The sequence below is a fragment of the Anas acuta genome, chromosome 2 (assembly GCF_963932015.1).
Source record: "Anas acuta chromosome 2, bAnaAcu1.1, whole genome shotgun sequence".
Taxonomy (NCBI): Eukaryota; Metazoa; Chordata; class Aves; order Anseriformes; family Anatidae; genus Anas; species Anas acuta.
Genome location: NC_088980.1, coordinates 150,013,979 through 150,036,576, shown reverse-complemented (window position 1 = coordinate 150,036,576; position 22,598 = coordinate 150,013,979). Strand labels below are relative to the sequence as shown.

General features: G+C 37.8%; 2 protein-coding genes and 1 long non-coding RNA gene across 4 annotated transcripts in view; all 3 read left to right on the top strand.

Moving 5' to 3' along the window:
- Positions 1 to 1,427: 1,427 nt before the first annotated feature.
- Positions 1,428 to 3,212, top strand: LOC137851498 (uncharacterized). Its single transcript, XR_011093245.1, has 3 exons — positions 1,428 to 1,593; positions 1,727 to 1,806; positions 3,155 to 3,212. It is a non-coding gene; the product is annotated as an uncharacterized lncRNA (long non-coding RNA).
- A 4-nt stretch (positions 3,213 to 3,216) lies between these two features.
- On the top strand, positions 3,217 to 13,855 carry TMEM71 (transmembrane protein 71). Its single transcript, XM_068672834.1, has 11 exons — positions 3,217 to 3,240; positions 3,780 to 3,798; positions 4,747 to 4,804; positions 5,518 to 5,730; positions 6,507 to 6,676; positions 7,183 to 7,362; positions 7,893 to 7,968; positions 8,481 to 8,530; positions 8,714 to 8,786; positions 10,045 to 10,069; positions 11,486 to 13,855. The coding sequence occupies exons 1-10, from the start codon at positions 3,217 to 3,219 to the stop codon at positions 10,052 to 10,054; spliced, it is 873 nt and encodes a 290-aa protein (XP_068528935.1). The 3' UTR covers positions 10,055 to 10,069; positions 11,486 to 13,855.
- Positions 13,856 to 18,310: 4,455 nt separating this feature from the next.
- The window catches only part of DNAAF11 (dynein axonemal assembly factor 11), a 30,953-nt gene continuing 26,665 nt past the window's right edge, over positions 18,311 to 22,598 (top strand). Inside the window, exons 1-2 of one of the 2 annotated variants that reach the window (XM_068672680.1) lie at positions 18,311 to 18,739; positions 22,303 to 22,470. In XM_068672680.1, coding sequence (XP_068528781.1) covers positions 18,397 to 18,739; positions 22,303 to 22,470 — 511 coding nt within the window. In that variant the 5' untranslated portion in view covers positions 18,311 to 18,396. The remainder of the gene's footprint in view (positions 18,740 to 22,302; positions 22,471 to 22,598) is intronic. The other variant, XM_068672678.1, reaches the window with a different exon arrangement.

Genomic DNA, 22,598 nt, shown 5'->3' with positions numbered 1-22,598 from the left:
CTGTTCTGTCTCCTTAATAAATTCTTTCCTCGAAAAGGGACTTGACTCTGTGTGCAGGTATGTGGGGTGTGAGTATAGCAACAGCAACTGGGGAGACTGGGACCCAGGGGCAGCTACTGAGTAGACTGAGGGCCTGAGCCCTGCAGGTGGAGGCCTCCCACGGGCTGTCAGACCCAGCGTGATGTGTTTTCTGCTGGCAGTATGTTTCATACTGTATTTGTAGTGTTGTTAAAGGTACAGTAAGTGTAGGAGAAGAGTAGAAATGTATGTGGTACTTAGTGTTGTAATTTCTCGTTTCCTTCCTTTTGTGGGTTAAACTTGCAATGTATGCAACTGACCTGAAACTACTGCACTGAAACTACTGCACTGCAGACTGTTGGCATATTCATTTCCTTATAATTTATACTTACAAGGCTGAGATGCAGCTGGGGTGGGGTAGGTATTTTGAGGAACAACAGGGAGGGCAATAAATAAACTATATATAAAGTTATATACCATATAACCATAAACCATAAACCATAGGCTAGCACCTACCTGTAAAATATTCACCAGTGCACGAAGTGCGTGCATCAAAAGCCTGTGGGATAGTGGCTTTCAGATATGAATGCTACTGAGAATTCTCCATTACTTTGCTATCAGTGGAAATATTTTTCCTTCTCCAAAGAGAAAGCGGTCATTAAAGCACATCAGTCATTCTTTACTAGATTTATGGTTTCTTTTTGTCAGTGATGCATGCACACATCAGGAGAGATGCATACCAGCATCTTTGTTTTTCTGCAGATGAAGTTTTTCTCCCTACAGCTGTATAGTTCATAGGTGTAGAGCAGTCTGGTTTAAATTACTTCTGTATGTAACAGTTCTGCAGCCAATCATTTTGAGTGCCAGGCCATCTTAGAAAATTCCCTTTTTCAAAGGAATTTATCTTAACATTGCATGATCTATATTTGCAATAATGTTTTTGACCATGGAACTTAAACAACTGTGAACTCTTACTAAATGCTTCTTCTGTACAATAACACTTTTGCAACGTATCTTGTTACTGTGCATGGATTTTGTGGCAGTTGTCTCACTTTCCTACATCAAACAAAGCCCGTCAGGCTCACAAGTGAGCTCACTGGCTCTTTCACTGGTCTGACTTGGTTATACCACTGAAGTTTTCTGAGTACGATAGAAAAGTAAAGCTGAAATTAAAATCTGTGCCACTTTGCTGTATGAGAAAAGGTTTTGTCTTTCTTCTCCATGTCATAACTGGAAAGAAATGTTATTTATCATCCGTCTGCCTGTGTTTCACAACGGTCTGCAAGTGTGTTCCCCCAGCTAATCTTAATCTTCAGTTTGCTCTTCAAAATGAATGCTTCTGGTGTGAGGCTACTTTACAGGAAGCATGACCTCATTCTGCCTCTGTGCTGCTGATTGCACGGGCTGTTTTCAAAAGGAAACAAGGGACTTCATAGACCTGCCTTTCCGAAGACCCAGTGCCATTCTGCGCCAGGAAGCTGCAGAAAGAGCACCCTACACTTACGTCTCAGAGGCTCTGGTGTTGATGAGAAACTTTTTTGCATGCATTTGTTAATAGTGAAATGGATTTTCCAGGTTTGGAAGATTTTACAAGTATTTATCTCTTAATACTTTTGTCAGCTGAGAAATAATTAAGCTTCAGAATCATTTATATGCTGCTCTTCGGGAAGTTTTGTATTTTTCTGAATGTTTTTATCATTACTTGCAGGGAGAGAAGACTAAAATGCTCTTCAGTAATGACTGATTTGTGTGAACAAATAAAAATATTTTTGTAGACACTTATCTTTGGTAGGTACTACAGAATAAAACTGGTTGCCTGGACTTCAACTATTCTACTAGTTAGCTCTATATTTTGGTACATCCTAATGTAAATATTTACAGTGTAAACATGCACAAGGGCTTGGTGGCTATCAGTTCAGGACATAGTTGGTTTAAAGATTAATTTAATTTGGGGAGGGAAAGGTTTGGTTTGCACAGTGACTTTTTCTTTATATTATGACACGCGCTTGCAGGTGTTTTGAAATTCAAGAGGGTGTTGCCTTAAACTTCGGTTTGGATTCTTGCCATTGTTTATTGCTATGTTCATCTTAGATTCACTTTCAGTGAATTTTCTTAAAGCTGTTGGCCTTTTCTCATGCTGCTAAAGGTTCTATATGGATGCTTATTTTGTGATTTACATATACTGCTCTTAATTGTACAGTGGTGGTTCAAATGCTGTGTTTCGGCTTGCTTGTGTTGTTACTCTAGCTGCTCACGCTGTTAATAGCCCACAAATGGAACTGAATATTAAATACAGCTAGGACTCTGTGCAGCATTGCCTACAACATGATGTTTACGTGCTTTCTCCAGCATTGAGCTAATTATGACATTCAAGAGCCCTCTTCACTAATGCATAAGCCACAGATTTTCATGATAGTGAGTGGAGAAAAAAATTGTTGGACTCCCTTTTACATGACTGTTTATAGAAGCTTGACATTATCATAACTTAAAATGGGTTAAAAGCAAATTACAATTGCTCAGAAACTGTTCTTTAAAAGAGAGAAAGTCATCACCTCCCCAGTAATGTATTTACATGTGTATAGCTCTCACACTATGTTATAAGCATATATTTATACACTATATTTTACCTGAAGATTGCCTTCAGTGGAAGCTTGCAGTCCTGCAGAGCCATACCTCACACACCTCACAAATTTATGAAGTAATCCAAATTAGCAGCAGCAGAATTGTGGTTTGCTCTGCTGCTTTCTTCAGTTTGTGTCAAAGCTTTCTAATGACAGCACTATCCGTATGTAAGCCACTATCCTTACAGTTGTTCTTTGTTAGTGGCTGCTACTCTGTGTTAGCATAAGTGAGAAAATCAAGTGCAATGCAACCGTGATATGGCTGTCAGTTGCTGGAAAGAAGTTTTGCTGTCAGATTATTAGAGAATTGTAATAGATTTAGTTGATGCAGTTATTCCTTTCTATCCCTTTTCAAACACATTTGCACTACAACCAATCAGTTTTGTCTTAGTGAGAATATTCAGTGGACTGTATTATAACTAATACTGTGATATAGGTTCATGATGGTATCCTTCCTGATTTTAAAACAAAGTAAAACAAAACATTCCTCTCTTTCTTTTTAAACTCTTTAACAGATAATCTATATTACCTGTTATCCCAAGGTGTATGAACTTTTCCAAGATGTATGGAATATCACATGTTGCATCAACACCAAGAGCAAGTAAGTTTGTGCATATTTGCCTGTGTTTTTAATAAAAACAACCTGGTGTGGAGGGAATCCTGGGAGACTGACAAAATTTGGGATTTAGTCTTTTTTAGTTTACATCCAGGTCTACTAACCACCTGTTGATTTTTTTTTTCCTTTTTTTTTTTTTCCTTTTAGTGTTCAGACACATTTCTTTTTTTTTTTTTAGTACAATATTTTTGCATAATTGAGTATCATGATTGTAAGCATGATTTTACCTAAAATAAGAGAAGTTCTTTCAGACGCTGGTTGTGTGTGAAAAAGTAGGTCTACAACATGTAAGTCAGTAAAACACACATAACATTCATTTTGGGACTTTTTGCTGTGTGACAGTCTGACTGATGTTGCTTGACATCTTGTACCTCCACCACGTTTCTACCAGTTGTCTCTCTGCAAGTTGTTTTTGCCAGGGTTAGAGCATAATTTTCCCCACAGTAAAGTGAAATGTGTTTGTTGGTTGTTTTTTGTTTGTTTGTTTGTTTTTGTTTTTGTTTTTTCTGTTTTTTTAATGTCAGAGAAACAGTATCTATGGGAGTAGGATAATAGGATTAATTTGCAAAAAATACCCCAGAAAGTTTTACTTCCCTCTTTGGCAACTCTGCTGGCTCCCAAGGCTCAGTATCCAGGCTGTGACTGACAACCCAGCTCCAAATGAGGGTAAACAAGACTACCAAAGTAGGAACACTGACCTTAATGTCTTTCCCTTGCTTCAGCTCAAAATTGAACATTAAAAAAAAAGAAAAAAAAATCCTCTTAGGCCTATCTTCTCTCATAGGTGAGTGACAGGCATTTAATAACAGTGTTGTAAGAATGATGCTCTAAAGACACTTTTAGGTAAGGTTCTATAGGGAAAGGTCATATCTTTTATGATTCTATGTAACAACGGATATAAATTCTCCCTATGGATAACCATTGCTTGCATTTCATAAGATTGATTCTGGCAGCTGCTGAACATCTGGCAGTACTTTGCAAACTTCAGCCGTAATAATCCAGACAAATCCTATTTATTTCCTTAATTTTCTGCCACAGTATTATTGTCATTTTTTTTGGCCATGGTCTCTTTCCCCATGCCTGCTGTGCCATGTCTGCAAATTTTATCCAAAAAATGTGTTGCAATGATAATGGTGGCCTTTCCTTTCTACTCTGTAATGCATACTATTTTCAGCATGAACCAGATTTATGGAAAAATACCATTAAAATTACTAATAACCTGTGCAAGTGTTTGATTATGGTTGTCTCTGATTCTATGTTGTCCTGGTTGACGTGATATTAAACAGTATTCCTGTAGTCACCTCATCTTTCCTATGCTCTTTTATTTTATTTTTTTTTAACCTCTTTCAACCTCTCTCTTAATTAATTTTTCATTTTGTTTAACTTCTTTTCTGATTTACACAAAATACCTGTCAGTGACGACCTGTCAGCTGTTTAAGCTGTCAGTGGATACGATAACAACTCCTTCTTACTTGGCCTTTGCCTCTGCAGGTTCAACAGCGTTTGATGGAGAACACAGACGCAGCCTCTCAGAACATATTTTGCGGAGGTATTGAGGAAAATTATACTTGTTTAATTTTGTTTTTATTTTGTTGGAGATTTTGTAAAATCCCCCTTGGCCAGACAGGATTCAAATGCTGATACTAATTTAATTACTAATTTAAAGAGAAATTAGAAGTACTGCAATGGAGCATTAGAAGCAATAGCTTTGCAATTATGAGGTTTTAGAACACCTCCAGTCCACCTTCTTCCCCCTCCTAATGAAATCATTCTCCCTTTTTGTCACATTCTGTATGGGATACTGAAACCTGCTGCTGAAGCCTATTTCAACCACTCAGTCAATACAATGTCTTTCTTTTCTTTCATGGATGTCACTGCATGGCCACTTGGAAAGTCAAGTTGTTGAGGAGAAAGGGCTCACCATAAGTAAAAATAAAAAAAAAAAGAGTAAATTTCCTACCACAGAAAAACCTCTACAACATTTTGATTCTTCTACCCATGTCACTACTCACTCCATACTTAAAAGATTTTATTTCCTGTAATCTGAAGCTCTGGAAAGCGTGAGGCAGTCACACCGTAGTTGGCTGAAGCCTCCTAGGTCCAGAAGTAAAAGCATTATCTGCGTATTTTAAATCCATCTCTCATTGCCAGCTCCCATTAACTGAGAGTTGATGGCATATGTAAATTTGCTATTATTAAATCATGCTTTTGCACTGTCTAGACATTCACTTAATTGGGGGTTTGGGTTTCTCTCCTTTTCAGTTATGCTTGTGCCTTTCTGGCTGATGACACTGCCTGCGGGTATTGTTCCACCGACCCTCTCAGAGGCTCCCTTTTCACATGTCGCCGCAGCCCCCGACTGCTTTCTAACGGTTATTACGTTTTGACAGAAGACAGTTTTCTGTCTGATGAAGAGGGCAACATAACATTGACACCATCCCAGACAAGTGTTACATACAAAGAGAACTTAGTTCGGTAAGTGAACTACAGGCAGGTTTTACTCCAGGCTGGCAGTTGGCTCAACATCTCTGCGCTTATCTGGAGATACCTGCATGGCTGCCTACGTTTTGGTTGGCTTAAGATTTCTTATTTTTTTCCTCTATTTATGTATATTAGTGTTGTTTCTTAATGGGAGTATCTAAATTGATCTAGTTTGCAGAGTGCAGTGATTAAAATCCTTTAATTTTCAGTCATAACTAATTTTACTACCCCAAAACTGTTCAGTGTACAGTTGCTATAATTGGAGTTGTGTGAAATAAAGAAAAATGAGGGTTACAACTGATTTTGCCAATGGGGTGTTATCATGATAAGGAATAAAATAATTAAAAAATAATAATAATAAAAACGTCTGGTCCTAGCATTCCTCATTGGGAAAACTCCCTCTCAATTTCAGAAGAAGCATTAATCTAGGATGGGATATAAAATGCAGTCCAAAAAAGTACAAAGTACGGTGGATCTGGGGATCCAGGCTATATCACATGAAACTTATGGGGAGCATGAGAACACTGGGAGTACTATCAAAGTCTGTCAACAGTAGTACCATTTGGCACCACAATACCCAACATCACAGTAGCCCAATACATTACCATGCTGCTGATACATCCTTGGTGACATGCCCAGGGTCAACAACGGAGCTGGGAACCATTTCCAAACCTGGTTCTTGCATCTCAGTTCTGCAAGCTTCAGAGCTCTGTCCCTGTTCATTAAGACTAATTAATTCTATCCCTCGACAATGTGTCTTTTCTTTCTAGCATATTCAGGCGGAGGAAGAAAATCCGCCGCTCTCTTGCCAGCTTGTTCAGTCTCAGTGCCTCCAGCTCATGGCTCAGCAGCACCGTCCTCAGCAATACAGAGTCCTCCCATGGGGATGATCCCTGGCCTGATGGATGCGGTAAACTAGAGGCCAGTCAGGCTGATATTGGTAAGCTCTGACCAGTTACAATATTATAGCCTATATTTTCTGGGAATTTCTTAGCTCCTTCTATGGGTTTTGTTTAGGTTGTCTCCCAAAATGTGCAGGTAAAGGTTAGATGAACAATGGAATTATAAGTGGTGAGTTGAGCTCTTGGCATTAAAGTTCATGGAATGTGAGTCCACAAAGACCTTTGTGTCAAAAGGACATTTTTAGACTGAGCTTGAATACAAAGACATCACCAGTGACATTTATCCCGGTGCAATTAATATCTGGAGCTGGCTGCTTTCACCTGGCTCTTTTAATAACATCATTGTGTTATGCTCTATGCAGCCTTGTCTTTGCTCTGAATATTTTCTTTTGCATACATTGAACCTGCCAATTGCCTACTCCTAAGAATCTGAAAACCTCCCTATGATTAAGTATTTTGTGTGTGTGTGTGTATAAAATCTATTACCACAAATTCTCAAAGCTCATCTTTTGTGTGGTCTCATTTATACATGCACTTTTGGCAGGCGATTCAGACTTTTCCTCTGAATATGATAGTCATGTTCCACAAGGGCAAACTCCAGCATCTCTTGGAGCTTCTCTCACCAAAGATGAGGAGTTTATTCAGCCTGGGAAACCATTTTGTGCTTCAGCGTCCTGCTCTCAGTTCATGATAAATGCAAATGAAGAAACATTGATCAAGGCAGGTATGTTACACTCTTATCCTAAGATACTGCATTTTTAGAGTAAACCAAAAATACACACATTAAAAATGTTGATATAGATTCTTGAAGAACAAAATTTATTCCAAAAACATGCATTTTAAATGACTCCTTAATAAAATCTTGAAATCAGCATTGTTCACTTCTCCCTGCTCACATCTTTTCCCCTCCTATTTTCAGTGACAAATGTAAAAAGAAAAAAAAAGTGAAGAGGAAAATAGAGGAAAGGGCATGGGAATAAAAACTGAAAAGGGCAATTATTCCGAAACGTTTGTTTCCTGCAAGCATTGAAGGGCACAGTGTCTCTATGGTCGTGGGGGAGAAAGACTCCTGAGAGACACCCAGAGCATGAAAATTAGGTTTCTGCTTTGAATCACTCTAAGTGAACTCTTAAAAACAGAGAGAAACTGAAGAGACTGCCCTTATGGGCTGAAAACAGTCTTTGCAAACACCTCCTACCATGTATTTATTTTCCTTAAAACTCATGAGAATTATTTTCCATACTTTTGTTTTAGAATCCAGCACAGTGCGAAATGTTCTTGCTCAGATGGCTGCACTGATCTTGTGTTTAATCATTTCAATATGTACAAGGTAATTCTTTTTTGGTTATTATTATGTGTTGTTTATGTTAATGCTTACTCCATTTTCCTGGTTAATAAAAGATAAAATAAGGGTCTATTTTTCAAAGCTAAATGTATCTTACTGTGAAAATGTATTTTCACATGATAGCTGATGCAGACAAGCATCTCAGCTATGTAGGTATGCAACAAAATGAGAAATATGTATGCAGATGAGGCACCTACTTTGTCAAGTGTGTTTGGACAAGGGTCATGGAAGCCTGAGAAGAACCAGAATGGATCCATGTCTTTCCAAATGACCAATATGGGTGTTTCTCTCAGTCAGGGAATGTTGAGATCTTTATTTCTAGGACATTATCCACAATAGCTTAAGTAACTTAAAGTTTCAAATTGCAGTTCACCTAGGATAGTTTTGTTGGTTCATCTGCAAGAACCTTCTGTTCTCCTCGCACCCAGTCTTCACCTCTGTTACCCCAATATGCGTTCCCTGCCTATTTCTAAACTTTATGGGTATTATATTCTCAGGTATTTTCTGGGAGGATTGTCTGCCACTTTGTTGCTGATAATTTTAGTTTGTAAGTACAAACTTTCTTTCTACTTAACACATAATCTTTTACTAAGTCACATATGAGGACAAAAAAGTGTCCTTAGATGTAAATCTGCGGCTCTTATTGATGCTGATAAGAGCAATATGTGGGCATATGGGGACAGAATGTAGCCTTCAATCAATTACAGGATTTTGCATTTAAACTTCACAGTTCTTTTGTCCCAAGATGCTGCTCTGTCATCTTTTTTCGGTCTTGTCACATCTTTCAAAACAGCTAAGTTTTGGTAAGTAGCAATAACATCATGTGATAAATAGAAAAATTTAGGAATTTTATATTGAGAGGAAGGAGAGATTCCTTCTGTTGTTTTCATGTCAAAAGATAGAAGGCATGATACGAATTTTTTGATAGGGATTTGGCTTCTCCTGTTACTGATTTGTATTCACAGAAAATTTCCATTTATTTTGAAAAACTGAGTTTTAATAATGTGCAATAAATTTTGTAACAGTTAACTGTTCACAGAAAAGGAAGATGAACCTAATACGCTATAATATGAACATGCAGAGACATGAACATAAGACATGCCCCACTAACGCAATGCACCATTAGGTTCAGCACAGAGCTTTGCCTTTGGCTCATACTTTAGTCTGATAAATGTTTTAGAAATATTAAATCTGATGAGTTGAAGAATGGTGCTAATGTGGCTCTGTTTCAGACTGCTTTATTTAAAAGTTTTGCACAGAGTTGTAGCTTCTAAATCCTTCTGGAGAAAAATACTTGCAGCATCATAGATCTGAATTACTACTTCAGAACAGCTCATGCATAGGCCTCTGTACTGCAAGCACGTGCTTGATTGATGAATTATTATTCTTTCACCTTCTATGAAGCAGAAAATTCTTCTGAATGTGTCTAAAATGCTGCTAATACTAAAAATATTTGGGCTTATCTGAATACGTGGTGAAAGTGAAGCTCAAAAGGACACTGTTTGTTTCTGATACTGTGTCAGAGTTCAAGATTTTAATGTATCCCAAGGGCAACAGGACAAATCTGGCAGATTTGCAGCATTTGAATTGAGTAAATGGGAAGCTAGGAAGTAGGCAAAGCCTGGAGAGCGATATTGCAGTGATAGCCTCAGAGTTTGATCAACCAAGGGTCTTAGCACAACACTTCAAGTACCCAAGGATAGTATATTACACTTTGTCACTATGTCCTTATTCCAAATAAAATCAAGGCCACCAAGTTAGGACTAGCATGTTGCAAAGTACAGTTTTCAGACTTCCTGAATAGTTTAGTCCTGAGTCATAAACAAAGCTGTTCCTCACAAGAGGCAAACAAACACACTCTGAGAGCTTTCCATTTACTGGGGTACAAAGAATACCTCTTTTACCCTCAACACAAAAGAAAATATACCTGTTCAAACAAGTAATCCAACAGCATAAGGAAATGTGGCAAAGCAGAACCTACACAATATATTGAACATAATGAACTGTTTGAATCAGGACATACAAAAACATACACATTTTATTTTTATTTCCCCCCCACAGGAACAACTGAAAAGCAGGAATATTGGTGAGTATATGTTTAAGTTTGAAAGAATTCCACACATTTCTGGGAGAGCACCATTATGAAATAGGGTTCAAGCACAACAGAAGAGTTCCCTGAGCTTTTCATTAAAAGCAGGTTTAGCTGTAGGACTTTTGCCAGTTTCCACAGTGAATTATTCCACTTTGCTGTCTAAAACTCCTCTTTGATTTTATGTGGATGAAATATTTGTTATTGTTTGACAATAGGTGTTAAGCTGTTAAACAGCCACTTTGCTTTATCCCAGGGGAAAAAAAAAAAAAAAAAGTATATATTTTCAATAGTGGGCAAAGTAAGTCCTCTTCAGTTTAAACTGAACAGTAGGGCCAGGTGCTGTACTGCTCTAGTCTGATACCACTCAACGAGTGAAGCAGCATCAACCTGTATCTGTCCAAAACATTTGAAAAACCCGTATAGTTTCTTCTCTTCCTTAATATTTTTCAGTCAAGTTTTTTTCTCAGTCCCCAGTTTTTGTTTATCAAGCATTTCAAAGTCTTGGTATAGCTCTGAGCCCTTAAAACAGGAGCACTCACTTACTTCTACTGTAAGTTGGCCATCCCAGTCCTGGTTCATTGTTTCTTTCATTTCTCTAAGTTGAAAAGCAAAAAATGAAAAGAAGAACCTAAGTCGAGCTGTGCCCAGGAGCTGTGTTCCTTGTAGAGTGGATAAAACAGCCTTGTTCATCAGTTCTTGGATGAGTGCAGCTCAGCTTCTGAGATCTAAGGGCAGCTGCACAGCTGCAGGTGCAACCTTGGAGTCATTCCTCAGAAAGAGGTTGTTCATCCTGAGAACAAAGCATTTTAGAACTGCGTGTAGGCATTTGATCACTTTGCAGAGTGTGAAAGCCTATGATGAAAAATGCATACTGCTCATCCACAGCCAAGCAGTGGACACTAGATAAGGCACTTCCTACAGTCAGTGGGACTATTTATCCATGGCTACAACTCCAGAGGTTTAAAGCTGACTGATTTTGAAAGCCAGCATCAATATTAACCAAAGCAGGTACTACAGGATGGAATGGAGAACTTGGGACTTGTTGCCTAGCAGAAGTGAAATACAGGTTGGTCCAGGACACTGGAGATAGCATGCCAGCATTTCAAAACAAGCTCTTCTCCTGCCTTCCACAGGAACTTAAAGTCAGAGTGTTTACTTCTATATATTTCACGATCAGTTCACTAGCAGTTTTCATTTTTCTTCCTCCTCAAATTTGTTTTCCTCAGCATCAAACTACTAGATACCTCCTTGTGGCCACTGTTACACATTTTCCCAAGGAAACAAACAAACAAAAACAAACAAACAACAACAACAACAACAACAACAAAATCAAGACAATCAGAATTATTGGTGTTCTTCCTTTAGAATACAATTCATTTTAGCTTTATTTTTGTTCTGGTCAAACTACAGGTGATGCCATACTTCTTGGTGAACTTCTGCAAGCAGTAATGCAAAAAGATTGTGGTACCTCCAGTCTCATGTCAAGGAAGTCCTGCGTAAGCATAAGTCTTACAAGCACTTTGATAGTAAACCAACGGTGAAAGTGTTTAGCAATCCCCATTAATTTTGCTTTTGGTAAATAGCTGATGTCTTCAAATACTTTATATGTATTAATTTCTTGTAATGATATGCTGTCAACAATAATTGGTTTGGATAATGAGTACATGTGGTAATATTTCAGAAGCATTATTGTATCATGTGTGCACATTGTTTTTTGGCAGTTATACCTAGCACTGTAAAAAGAGAAAAAAGGAAGAAAGAAACATCACAAAAAGTATAAATAAATGATGACAAATCAGTGCCCAATTATTAGAAGGAAGGGATTGTTCAGAAAATCATCAGTCAGTATGTGGAAAAGCAATAATTACTCTGAATTACCTGGGTTATGATACAAAACAAAACAAAGAAACAAAAACAAACAAACAAAAAACACCCTGCAGCTAGTAACTCTAATTTGGAAACATTAAGCCTTATTTTTCAACTTGTATCTTTGCTACCACAGAGACTATATTACACATGGATCCTGTGGGTAACCAAAAACTGCTGTCTTGTGACTCCAAGCATTTAATAATCTGCTACTTTAAATATCTCCCTATATGCCAGTTTAGCTAGGACAGAATGCATTTCATCTTCCTGTGCAACAAAATGATGATAATGTGCAAGCAAGCACACTCTTGACCACCAAATCATTCTATAACTAGTGCTCCTTCTAGTCTACTTGTCCCCTGTTGTGCTAAAAGTGATGTTAGCACAGCCCCAGCTGGTAAATCAGATGTGAAATACTGGCTGTGGGAGAGCTAGGTCTGCTGACGGGATACAAACAGGCTGGCAGGCATAATGACTGGGATTTCAAAACTGCAATGAAAGCACATACATTAAAGGTTCTGGTGGAAAAAAGAATCTACAAAACTGAAACACCACTGTCTGTCCAATTCTATGTCCAAGACAAGATCAAGCACATTATAGCCATATTTCTAGCATCAAAAATCCAAAGAAATGAGGCAATGAAGTAAAGTGTACTTACAGCAATTTAATATGTATGTTTCTCTTTCAAAGGGTAAATAAATATATGCTAGTAATATTTTGAAGCGAAGCATCAATAGCTCAACATTAAGAGCTCAAACAGGGAAATTTCACCCAAATTAGCAATTTATGATAGTAATTTACATTTGCTCAGATCATTACATTGGTCTTACATGAAGGCAGACTATCCGATGTAACAAAACTTGGGTTTGCAGTTTCAGTAAAAGGTGACAAGGGAATGTTCTTTTTCATAAAACTTGTTTAGTTGTAGTTAATGCACTTGAGTATTTTTGTCAGTATTATTCTGCTTTATTTTGTTAAACTATAGAGAGCACTGAGAGTCTCATAGTGTAATATTTATAAATATGCTGTGTTATCTATTTTATTGGTAGTTATACCAGATCCTTTACTAAACAATTTTTTTATTTTTTATTTTTTTAAGAGGATTAAAAGATCTTTAGTATTTAAATAATTTCCTGGAAGAATAATCTGGAAGAATAATATCCTGTACTGAGACAAAAGTCTAAGACTGCAATTACTCTGCAGTTACAGAAGTGATACACTGAAAAGCAAGAAAGCTTAAATTCACTGTAAGCTAGTTGGTCAACATACAACAGCAAGTTAAGAAGAAGCTGATTTAGCTTGCTAAAAGTTTAGTGTAATATGAATTGCTTTAATCTGTCTATGAAAAAATAAAAGCTGTAAATTATGAGTGTTCTTATCAGGAGAGGGCGAAGCTCTGGAACAATTTTGTAATTGGAGTTCAAGGCTAAAAATAAGATGCGTGGGATCTGCTAAGAGATGCCCTCTGTGATATTCATTAACGTTGAATTAACTAAGTTCTCTTCAGTTACCAGACTGATTGCCTTTGACAGTTCCCTGCAGTATATTCCAATGGACAGGAAAGCAAACCTTATATTGTTTCCCTGAAAAGAGGCACAATACTGTGCTAAGTTCAATCCCATCAGAAGAAAAATTGAAGTCAAAATCTATCTGATGAAAAACTGAAGACAACATTTTCTAATCTAAATGATTAAATCTGGACTGTCAGATGTAATTAGTATTTGCAATTTCTGTTAACTAGGGAATAAAGCCTAGAATAATTTTGAACAGTAATTCTCATCAAGTAAAATCATTTGTTGGGCAGTGATTAACCAACGCATCTACAAAGAGTGAGGATTCCTAGAATTTTCTTTCTGTCCTCAGCGATTAAAGTGATTAAACTCAGTTCTAATATAGCACATTATATATATATATATATATCAAAAAAAAAGGAAATCAAAGAAGAAATTCAAGATAGAGATTTATAAATCCCTGTACATTATCTGATACCTTTCCTTACAATTATTTTTTATCATTATGACTTGTCTTATATTTCTTGGTGTGTTCAGCAGAATTTCAAGGTCATTCTTGATTATATATCACATAGTGCTTAATAGTGTGGATGTTCATGTTGAAGTGAACAGCAGCAAGCAGAATTATAATAGTTATGGAGTCCCTTAGCTTATAATGTTCCTAATGTGTGATCAAGTCTGTTTTGTATTTCTCCTGGAAGTATTACAAATAGAACTCAAACCATATGGACTAAGATTAACATTTTGACTTAAATGGTATTGAATAAACCATGGTGATACAGGAAATAGGTATCGCCATTCAGCCTAGTTGTTCCTTTGTGTATTTTTTTGTGAATTAGCTGCAGAGTTTTGTAAACATCTTTGTATATTTTAATATATTCTGAGCAAAACTGCTAGTTCATTTCATATTATTCTTTTTGTACGATTTCTTATGCTGCCTTTTGCTTGTCCTCTTTATCATTTACTTTTATAGTTAAGTTGTTCTTGTTTACATTTTTCCTATATTTATGAGTGTCATCAGTACTGAAATTGTTTATTAGGAATTGCATATATTATGATTAATTTGTTATTTGCCTTTTTCTGTCTTGCCCTGTAGGTTATGTGCTCTTTGGACAGGATTTATTGGTACTTTGGTATGAAAATGAAAGCCTAATTTCATTACAGTTAGTTACTAAGTAACTGTTAACACCATAGAATATAATGATAATGATAATAGTAACAACAAAACTAACAACAGTAGAATCAAAGAATCATAGAATCACAGAATGTTTTGGGTTAGAAGGGACCTTAAAGATCATCTAATTCCAACCCTCTACCATGGGCAGGGGTGCCACCCACTAGAGCAGGTTGCCCAGGGCCTCAATTAAATAAGAAATAAATAGAAAGACATAGTTCCAGATTCTGAGTGCGTATCAGTCAGTTGATTTCCATCTATACTTCTGATTTGCAGAATTCTAGCAGCTAAAATTTATCCATGGACATCAATTCTCTAGGGCTATAGCACCTTACATGAGTATATTCTCATGGAGTGAGCACATATTCAAGATATTTCTTATGCACTGTGATGATAATGCTGTAAAACTTATTTTGTTATGACACAGAATGGTATTTTATATTGTACTGTTTTATGCATTTAACAAATAAACATGTAATGTATTAAAGCAGTAAAGTGAGTTTATCCAGGGAATTAATTCCAGATGGGACTCTTGTTCTTACTCAAGTCCATTCTCCTGTTTGTAATGTGGTTTATTACATTATTTGTGCCATGGACATTGTCTCACGCTAAGAATGCAGATTTGCATTACTTGAAGCTCTTAGTACATAATTAGAGTAAAAAATAACTCATAAAATAATGAACACAATAAGTGCTGTAACCTCCAAATTACATTTTTAAAAATATGTACATTGTGTTAATGTCCTACAGATGGCAAATATTTTGTTGCATGAAGCATATAGTAAGATGTAATCCTTGTTCTGAAGAGCCTGCAGTTTTAATGAAGACAAGAAAGTCCCCAGTGTGATTATCCTAGTTCAGCATCTAGAATTAACCTATGTGTGCTAAGTAACATAGTAGTCAAAAAAGCCAATGTTCTGTGCAGTTAAGCAATCCTTTCAGGTTATGGGATACAAAGCTGACCTCCACAACAAAGAAGCTTGGAGGCAGGAGGCACAAGAACAGTGCCAGAGCCCCATTAACAGAGACACGAGTCCTTGCCCCAACCCCTGCCAGGGCTGTCCCAGAAGAGCTTTGGTCCTGGGGACTGTGCATCATCAGAGCAATCTTCTCATTAAATCCCATTTCTAACTCCTTCTGGTTGAAGGCCTCTCTATTGGTAAGCATATGCGTGTATGGGGAGTCCGAGTGCAGCAACTGGAGTGAGACCAGGGGTCACACGACAACTGGAGCGAATGAGGGTGCTCCAGCATCAGCAGGAGTCTCAAGGCAGACCAGCCAGCAAGAAATTGAAATGTCTCCCAGGAGCTGGGCGTGCATGTGTGATTCTCTCTGAGAGCGAGATTCTCTGAGAGCTTCACTTGTGCATGGAGGAGTTGGCTCCTGGAGGGACCTGCTTGGTCCTCTGTGCCTGCTGGAAATATATGCTCAGCCTCACTATTGGTTGGACAGGGGGGCTGTAGCAGCCTTGCAATGTCCCCTCTGTAAAACTGACAAAGTTGGCAACCTCCCAAAAAAATTACAAGATAACTGCATTAATGGAAAAGTAACAGAAAATCAAAATGAAAAACAACGTGGTATAGACAGAGGAAAGCATCTTCTGTAATTTTACCCTAACTCACAAAGTCACCTCTTTGGATCCATTTCTGCCTTATTTACTGGTGAGTTACTTCAGGATTTGAAATACTCTCAAGAAATCCACTTCAGCACTTCTACTTCCACAAAGATCTTGCTAGACCACCTCTTTGCAATCCCCCATTTCTATTTGCTGCTGTGCCCTGGCTAGCAGCTGGACTCCCACCCAGACAATCTCTCACGCCTCCTCCCCAGCAGGACAGGAGGATAAAATAGCATGAGAAAGCCTATGTAAGATAAAGACACTTACTAAGTAGTGTCTTACAAACACTTACTAAGTGATAAAGATCACTTACTACTTATTGTCAGAGGCAAAACAGATTCAAACTGGGCAAAAATGAATTTATTGACAATTGAAATTCATTCACGTATAAGAAACAATGACAAAAAACATCCATAGGTAGCATTTCAGAGCATGGTCATCTCTGGTTATTACTCTCATTTACAGGAAGACACACACCCATCTAGTGCTCAACATTTATTGATAACATAAGAAGATAGTAGAGACCAGTTCTAGAGCTGCATAGATCTGCTTTGATATAGGGTATTTAACTAGCGTTCATATAGACAATTAAAATATTGGAAATGAAAGGAATTAAAGGATCCATCAGACTACTAACAAAGTGAAAAAATTGCTGTCTACATCAGCTTCAGGTAAAACAGGCCTCACCATTTCAGCAGTGGAAATAAAGGTGCTGGCCTGGTTGGTCACCAGCTGGGGCCTCCCAGGTGTGTCACCACCACACAGCCCAAAACCTGACCTAGCAATCCAGCACAGATTTGGCAGAGTTTTAATCACATCTGCATGTAATTCACTCTCCTCTCCTCTGCAAAGACAGACTTTCTGGTCCTAGGCTTATTAAGCAGTGAGCATCCTTTGATCTCTGTTGAAGCCATTTAATTTTGCATAAAATGAGTACATTTTCATTGCTAAGAATGACTGAACTTGGATATTCTTTTCCTTAAATGAATACATGAACTTTAAAGCTTTTAAACCAAAGCAATATTAATCACTTAGACATATGGAACAAGGGGTGCAGGAGATGCTAAACTGTCCTGATATGATTTCTCCTTCCTACACCTATGTAGCTTGTAAAAGACTACTTGAGGTCTTCCTCCAGGGCACGAAGGTATTTATTCTGAATCTTTAGGCTCTGGATGAAGCTTGTATCTTGCTGCTTCCTTTCAGATCTGGCTTTAACCAGGTACTGAGAGTACAGAAGCCAACCTGCTTTCCCAATGTATCAGCTGATAATTGAAGAGATAACAACTATTTAAAAAAAAACAAAAAAAAAAACAAAAAAAAAACTTGTTTCCATGTTAAAAAAGGATTGAAATTTCACAAATCCTGTTTTTCTTTTAGGGTAGAACTTGACCTGGCATTGATCAAACCGTCTTTAATTTTCTGCACAGAGATCATGAAATAAATGTTTCCCTTCAGTATATTGCAATTGAATCCATTGCACATTTTAATTTCATTTATTCAGAACTATCAGATAGACTCTCTGCAAAAGGATGAAAGAACAGGATTTCAGCATAACAAAATAATGGGTATTTCTGGGCAGTACAATGAAGACAGTACTTAAAATATTGAACATAGCAAGAATGAGCTATCTCTTCTTGACATTGATTAGCTTGATTGTGAGTTGTACCCTCAAGTCAGAAATTAATAGTCCTAGTAAAAGGATCATCTATAAAAGTCATCATTTGAAGGGGCCTTCAATTTAATACAAAATAAATGAGTAGATAGCAGAAGGCCTCGCCCCCAGCCTCTTCTCTGTGGCTTTGTAGTGCGGGTTTGAGCCACACGGTGGTGCCGTGCAACCAGCTCTGTCAGCATCTTTGTCCTCAGCGTGGGCTGGTGACTGCCACAGCCAGATAGGACAAATACAGGGGGGTTATAAAGTGCATAAACTACTTCGTGTCTCGTTATTGCCACAGAATTTATTAGTTTTAACTCAATGATACATTCTTACTCCTATCCCCTAAACAGCAAGAACATTAGAAAGCTACACAGTGTTCTATATTTTAATGAATTACATCCTAGGTAAACGACTTAGTAAATCAACATTTCCAATAGATTCCCACGGTCTTTTTTTATTCTTATAAAATACGTGTGAATTTTCTGATAGTAGATGACCTTTAGGTTTGATCGAGCCTTGAAACACACAAACAACCTCCCCAAACCCTTTATAGCATGCTTCCCAGTGGAACAGGACAGCAGCCGGCATCTTTGGTGGAAGGGGGAATCCCCAGCCCTGTGCGTGGCAGCCCCTGGCCGTGCTGAGGGGAGCAGGGCAGGAACCTGGCAGCACCCTGGGGTGCGGGGACCACCCCTCGGGGACCCGGAGCCCCTCAGCCTGGAGCTGGGCTTAGGGGCACCCTGGCTGCCATGTCCCTCCAGGCCCCGTTGCCATGGCAGAGCAGCAGCGTCCTGTAATGGCGGCGGCGTGAAGCAGAGGGCAGCCATGGTGCGGAGTGAGTGTCACCAAGAGCCGCTTTGCTTCGCTTCCCTTCCCTTCCCTCCCCAGGACCCCGTCCCTCCTCTCCACGACTTGACCCGCTCCCCAGCTCCCATATTTCCCCTCCCCATGCTTGCCACCCCTTCCCCATCACCTTCTCCATGCCCTGGCAGCCAGCTTCTCCCCACACGTCCCTCGCTCTTATTTACCCAGCTGCATTAATTAGCTCCCTGGGAGTAACAACCCATATTATTTTACCAAGCACAGCACAGCCTCGTCCCCCTGAGAAGCCCGGCAGCTGCACAGCCCAGGCAGGGACCCCTCCATGTTAGGGATGTCCTGCTGCAAGGGGAGATGCTTGGCGGGATGGTTTGTGTTAGGAGTTAGAGCTGTAAGCCCAGTTCTTACCCTGTAATTACAAATTTTCAATTCTGCATTGAATTTTTTTTAAAATATTTTTTTAGGTAGAGGTAGCCAAAGCAAGTACTTTATCAAAGTTGTAAAACAAAACAAAACAGAAGTGTTGAATAAGGTTAATATCTACCATACCGTTACTTACAAATCTGTAATCTTTTAGAGGTAAAGCGGTGTGACCTAAAAGACCGTGTGCTCGTACGTATCACTCAGGAAAAAAGCTACTGAGGAATTCCGTTCCTCTGTGATTTTCCCTGTGATCTATTTTGATTGTATACCATCACAGGACCGCCAGTCCCTTGCTGGGCTAAAATAATGCTTTGGAAAGCAAATCCTTATCTCTGCATGAAGTTGGCAGATGCCTGCTTTGAGCAGGCACTGCCTGAAGGAGAATGGCTTTATCTCCTCAGCAGCATGGTATGAAATGAGTCTTAAAATAATGGTTGAATACTTCACTTCTCTGAAATGCCGTTTTCCCACATTATTTCTTAATATAACTGCTTATTCTATCAATTTATTTGAAGCTTTCCTTTTTATCTGCTAAATCTTGAACCAGAAGCCCAGCTGCAAGATCTTCAAGATCTGTTTTATCTCCTTTCTACTGATGCCCTCCTCTTAATTCCTCCTGTGTTCATGGGAATGTGAGAGTAGCTGTGATCTCTCAGGTCTCTGGTCCACTCTTCTGTTATAGCACACAGCAACATCAGATAATCTAGTTAATATAATTTTCATCAAAAACTGTTGTTGCAATGTGATTTGTCAGTGCCTGGAAAAAAATCAGATTAATTGTTTTCTCTTGCAAGTTTGTTTCCCTCATTCCTCTTAAATGCAGTAGGTAGCATACAAAATGTCAAACGTTCGCTCATTTCCCTACAGCAGCCCCAAAACAGGTCAATAAAACCCCACTGTAGCTTCTATTGGGAATTATTGTCTCTACCTTACAAACCATCTGGTAATGAAAATTAGCATCTTTGCATAATCATTGCAACAATCAGTTCAAGTTTCTTTTCATCAGCAAATGGAAATCTGACTGTAATAAAACTGTCAAGAATAGTTCATATGAATTCCTTTTGTATAAAGAAAGGGCATAAAGCATAATGCTGTCTCCAAAGTGTAAGTCTGCAGATTGTGGAATATTGTGCTCTTGCTCAGAAATACCAGTTTGCACTGGAAATACGGTCACTAAAAGATCTGTCACTAAAAACATTAGTAAGTATTCTTACTTAAGAATGCTTCTTACTTAATAATACTTACTAAACACATTACTAAGTCATTATTTCTGTTATACCAGCATATTTGCAAAGTACTTTATTAGAAATGGTGATTTTTTTTTTTTTCATATTTTCTGTGAAGACTAAATTATTTAGTCGTGGTTATTGCCATAGTTCTATTTTCTCTAATAATTTATTCAGGTTTAATCAGTAGCCTGTTAAAGAGAAGATGGTTGTTCAGATATAGGAAACCAACCCACAATGACTGAGAAATAAAAAGACACCTTTCCCAATATGCTTTGTATGCAGACAGGATCTACACTCCATCAGTATCAGTACCACTATTACATAATTCTGTTAATCAGACAAAACTTGGGTGAACAATTTATGGTGAACAATTGGTTATGAACAATTGGTTATTATGGTTATGAACAATTTAAAATTTATTCCTGTTCATCTGAAAATAATATAACATACATATAAAGCCTGTTTCACACCTTTCCCAGAGGCTGTGGATTGACAAACTACACTGACATGCACATGTATGGACTGTATTGGTGTGTGGATTACCCAGCTTTTACCAGCCCAGACCACAAGAATACATGCAGCAATTCCAGGACCAGTAACAAAAAACAGATGATTTGAGAAAATCTCCCTGAGATAAAGGAGCAATTAAATATATCTTTCATTATTGCATGTCAGGACCAACTTCTTTTCATAGCATCATAGAATGGCTTGGGTTGGAAGGAACCTTAAAGATCACCTAGTTCCAACCCCCCCTGCCATAGGCAGAGTTGCCACCCACTAGATCAGGTTGCTTAGGGCCCCATCCTACCTGGTCTTGAACACCTCCAGGGATGTTTTCATAGATCTCTGCATTTATTTTATTTATTCATTTTTTAATTATTTTTCTTCAGAGAATTTTTGAAAAGCTTGCTATGCTTCTTTAGGTTTTTGCAGCCATGAAAATACCTATGCTTATTTGATAAAATGCAATTTTTTAATCAGTACTTCACTGTAGTTCACTGCTTATCAAGGAGATGAGAATGCCAGTGTTTTTTTGGTGCAGTGGGCTGGAAACAAATAAAAACATCTAGCTCAAGAGTACTGGTTCTCATAGAATTTCTTTACCTTCATTATACAGAGCCTTTTCACTGTTTGAAAGATTGCCTGGAATTAAATATTAGTACATGAAAATCTTTAACCCCAGATTCTGGTGAGTTTCAGCCACTGAAACTCTTTCGCTTGCTTCTGATGAACTGTTAGTGCCTAATAAATACCCAGGATTAATTTCATCCCACCATAAACATTTATAAGCATGCATTAGTTATGGATTTGCCTCAAGCATGGAAAAAGTAGAAAATATCTGTCCACTTTCAACATTGATCCTGCATATTTCTCAGCACACTGTGCTGGCAGAAGAATATGATGAGAGTGTAGCTAGTTTACTTTTATTTTTTATTTTTATTTTTATTTTAATTTTATTTTTATTTTTTTTTCTTGGTACCTCTGATGTGAACAAGTGTCACCAGGAAATAAGAGTATAAAACACTCCATTGCTTGTCTTCATGAATCACTTTGCAATCTAAGCTATGCCAAAAACAATGCATGATGGATTCATTTTTGCAAGGTTTGCATTACACTTTTACGAAAGACTCAGCAGTTTTTGTATGTATTTTTCTAAATGTTACAGGTGATGTGACTGTGTTTTACAAATCATGTTTACAGTGGCAGAGCGAGCTGATGTTACTTGGCATTTGTTGTCTTTTGTAGCAGATTCTCTTTTTGTTGCTGTTCATACTAGATACCTATTTTGTACGGTGGAACAAAAGACTTTAATGATTCTCTAAGTTGTTCATAAACCAGGTGGAGAATATCTTGAAGGTCTTTTCCAACCTTAATGATTCTATGATTCTGTGATATATTTTCCAATGACTTCAAATATTTCTTTCAGTCACCGAAGATCTTGTTCGAAGACGTGCAGAACATAATAACTGTGAAATTTTTTCACTGGAAGAAATCTCTTTACATCAGCAAGAAATAGAAAAACTAGAATATCTTGACAAATGGTGTCGAGATTTGAAAATTCTCTATCTTCAGAATAATCTAATTCCCAAAATTGGTAAGTGTTTTCTGGATATGTTTCTTATTACATGGAATTGCATGCGTAATCAGAAACAAAAATAAACAAACAAACAAAATAAATCTTTTGTATTATACTTTTGGGGAATGTGGAGTAAGTAACCACAG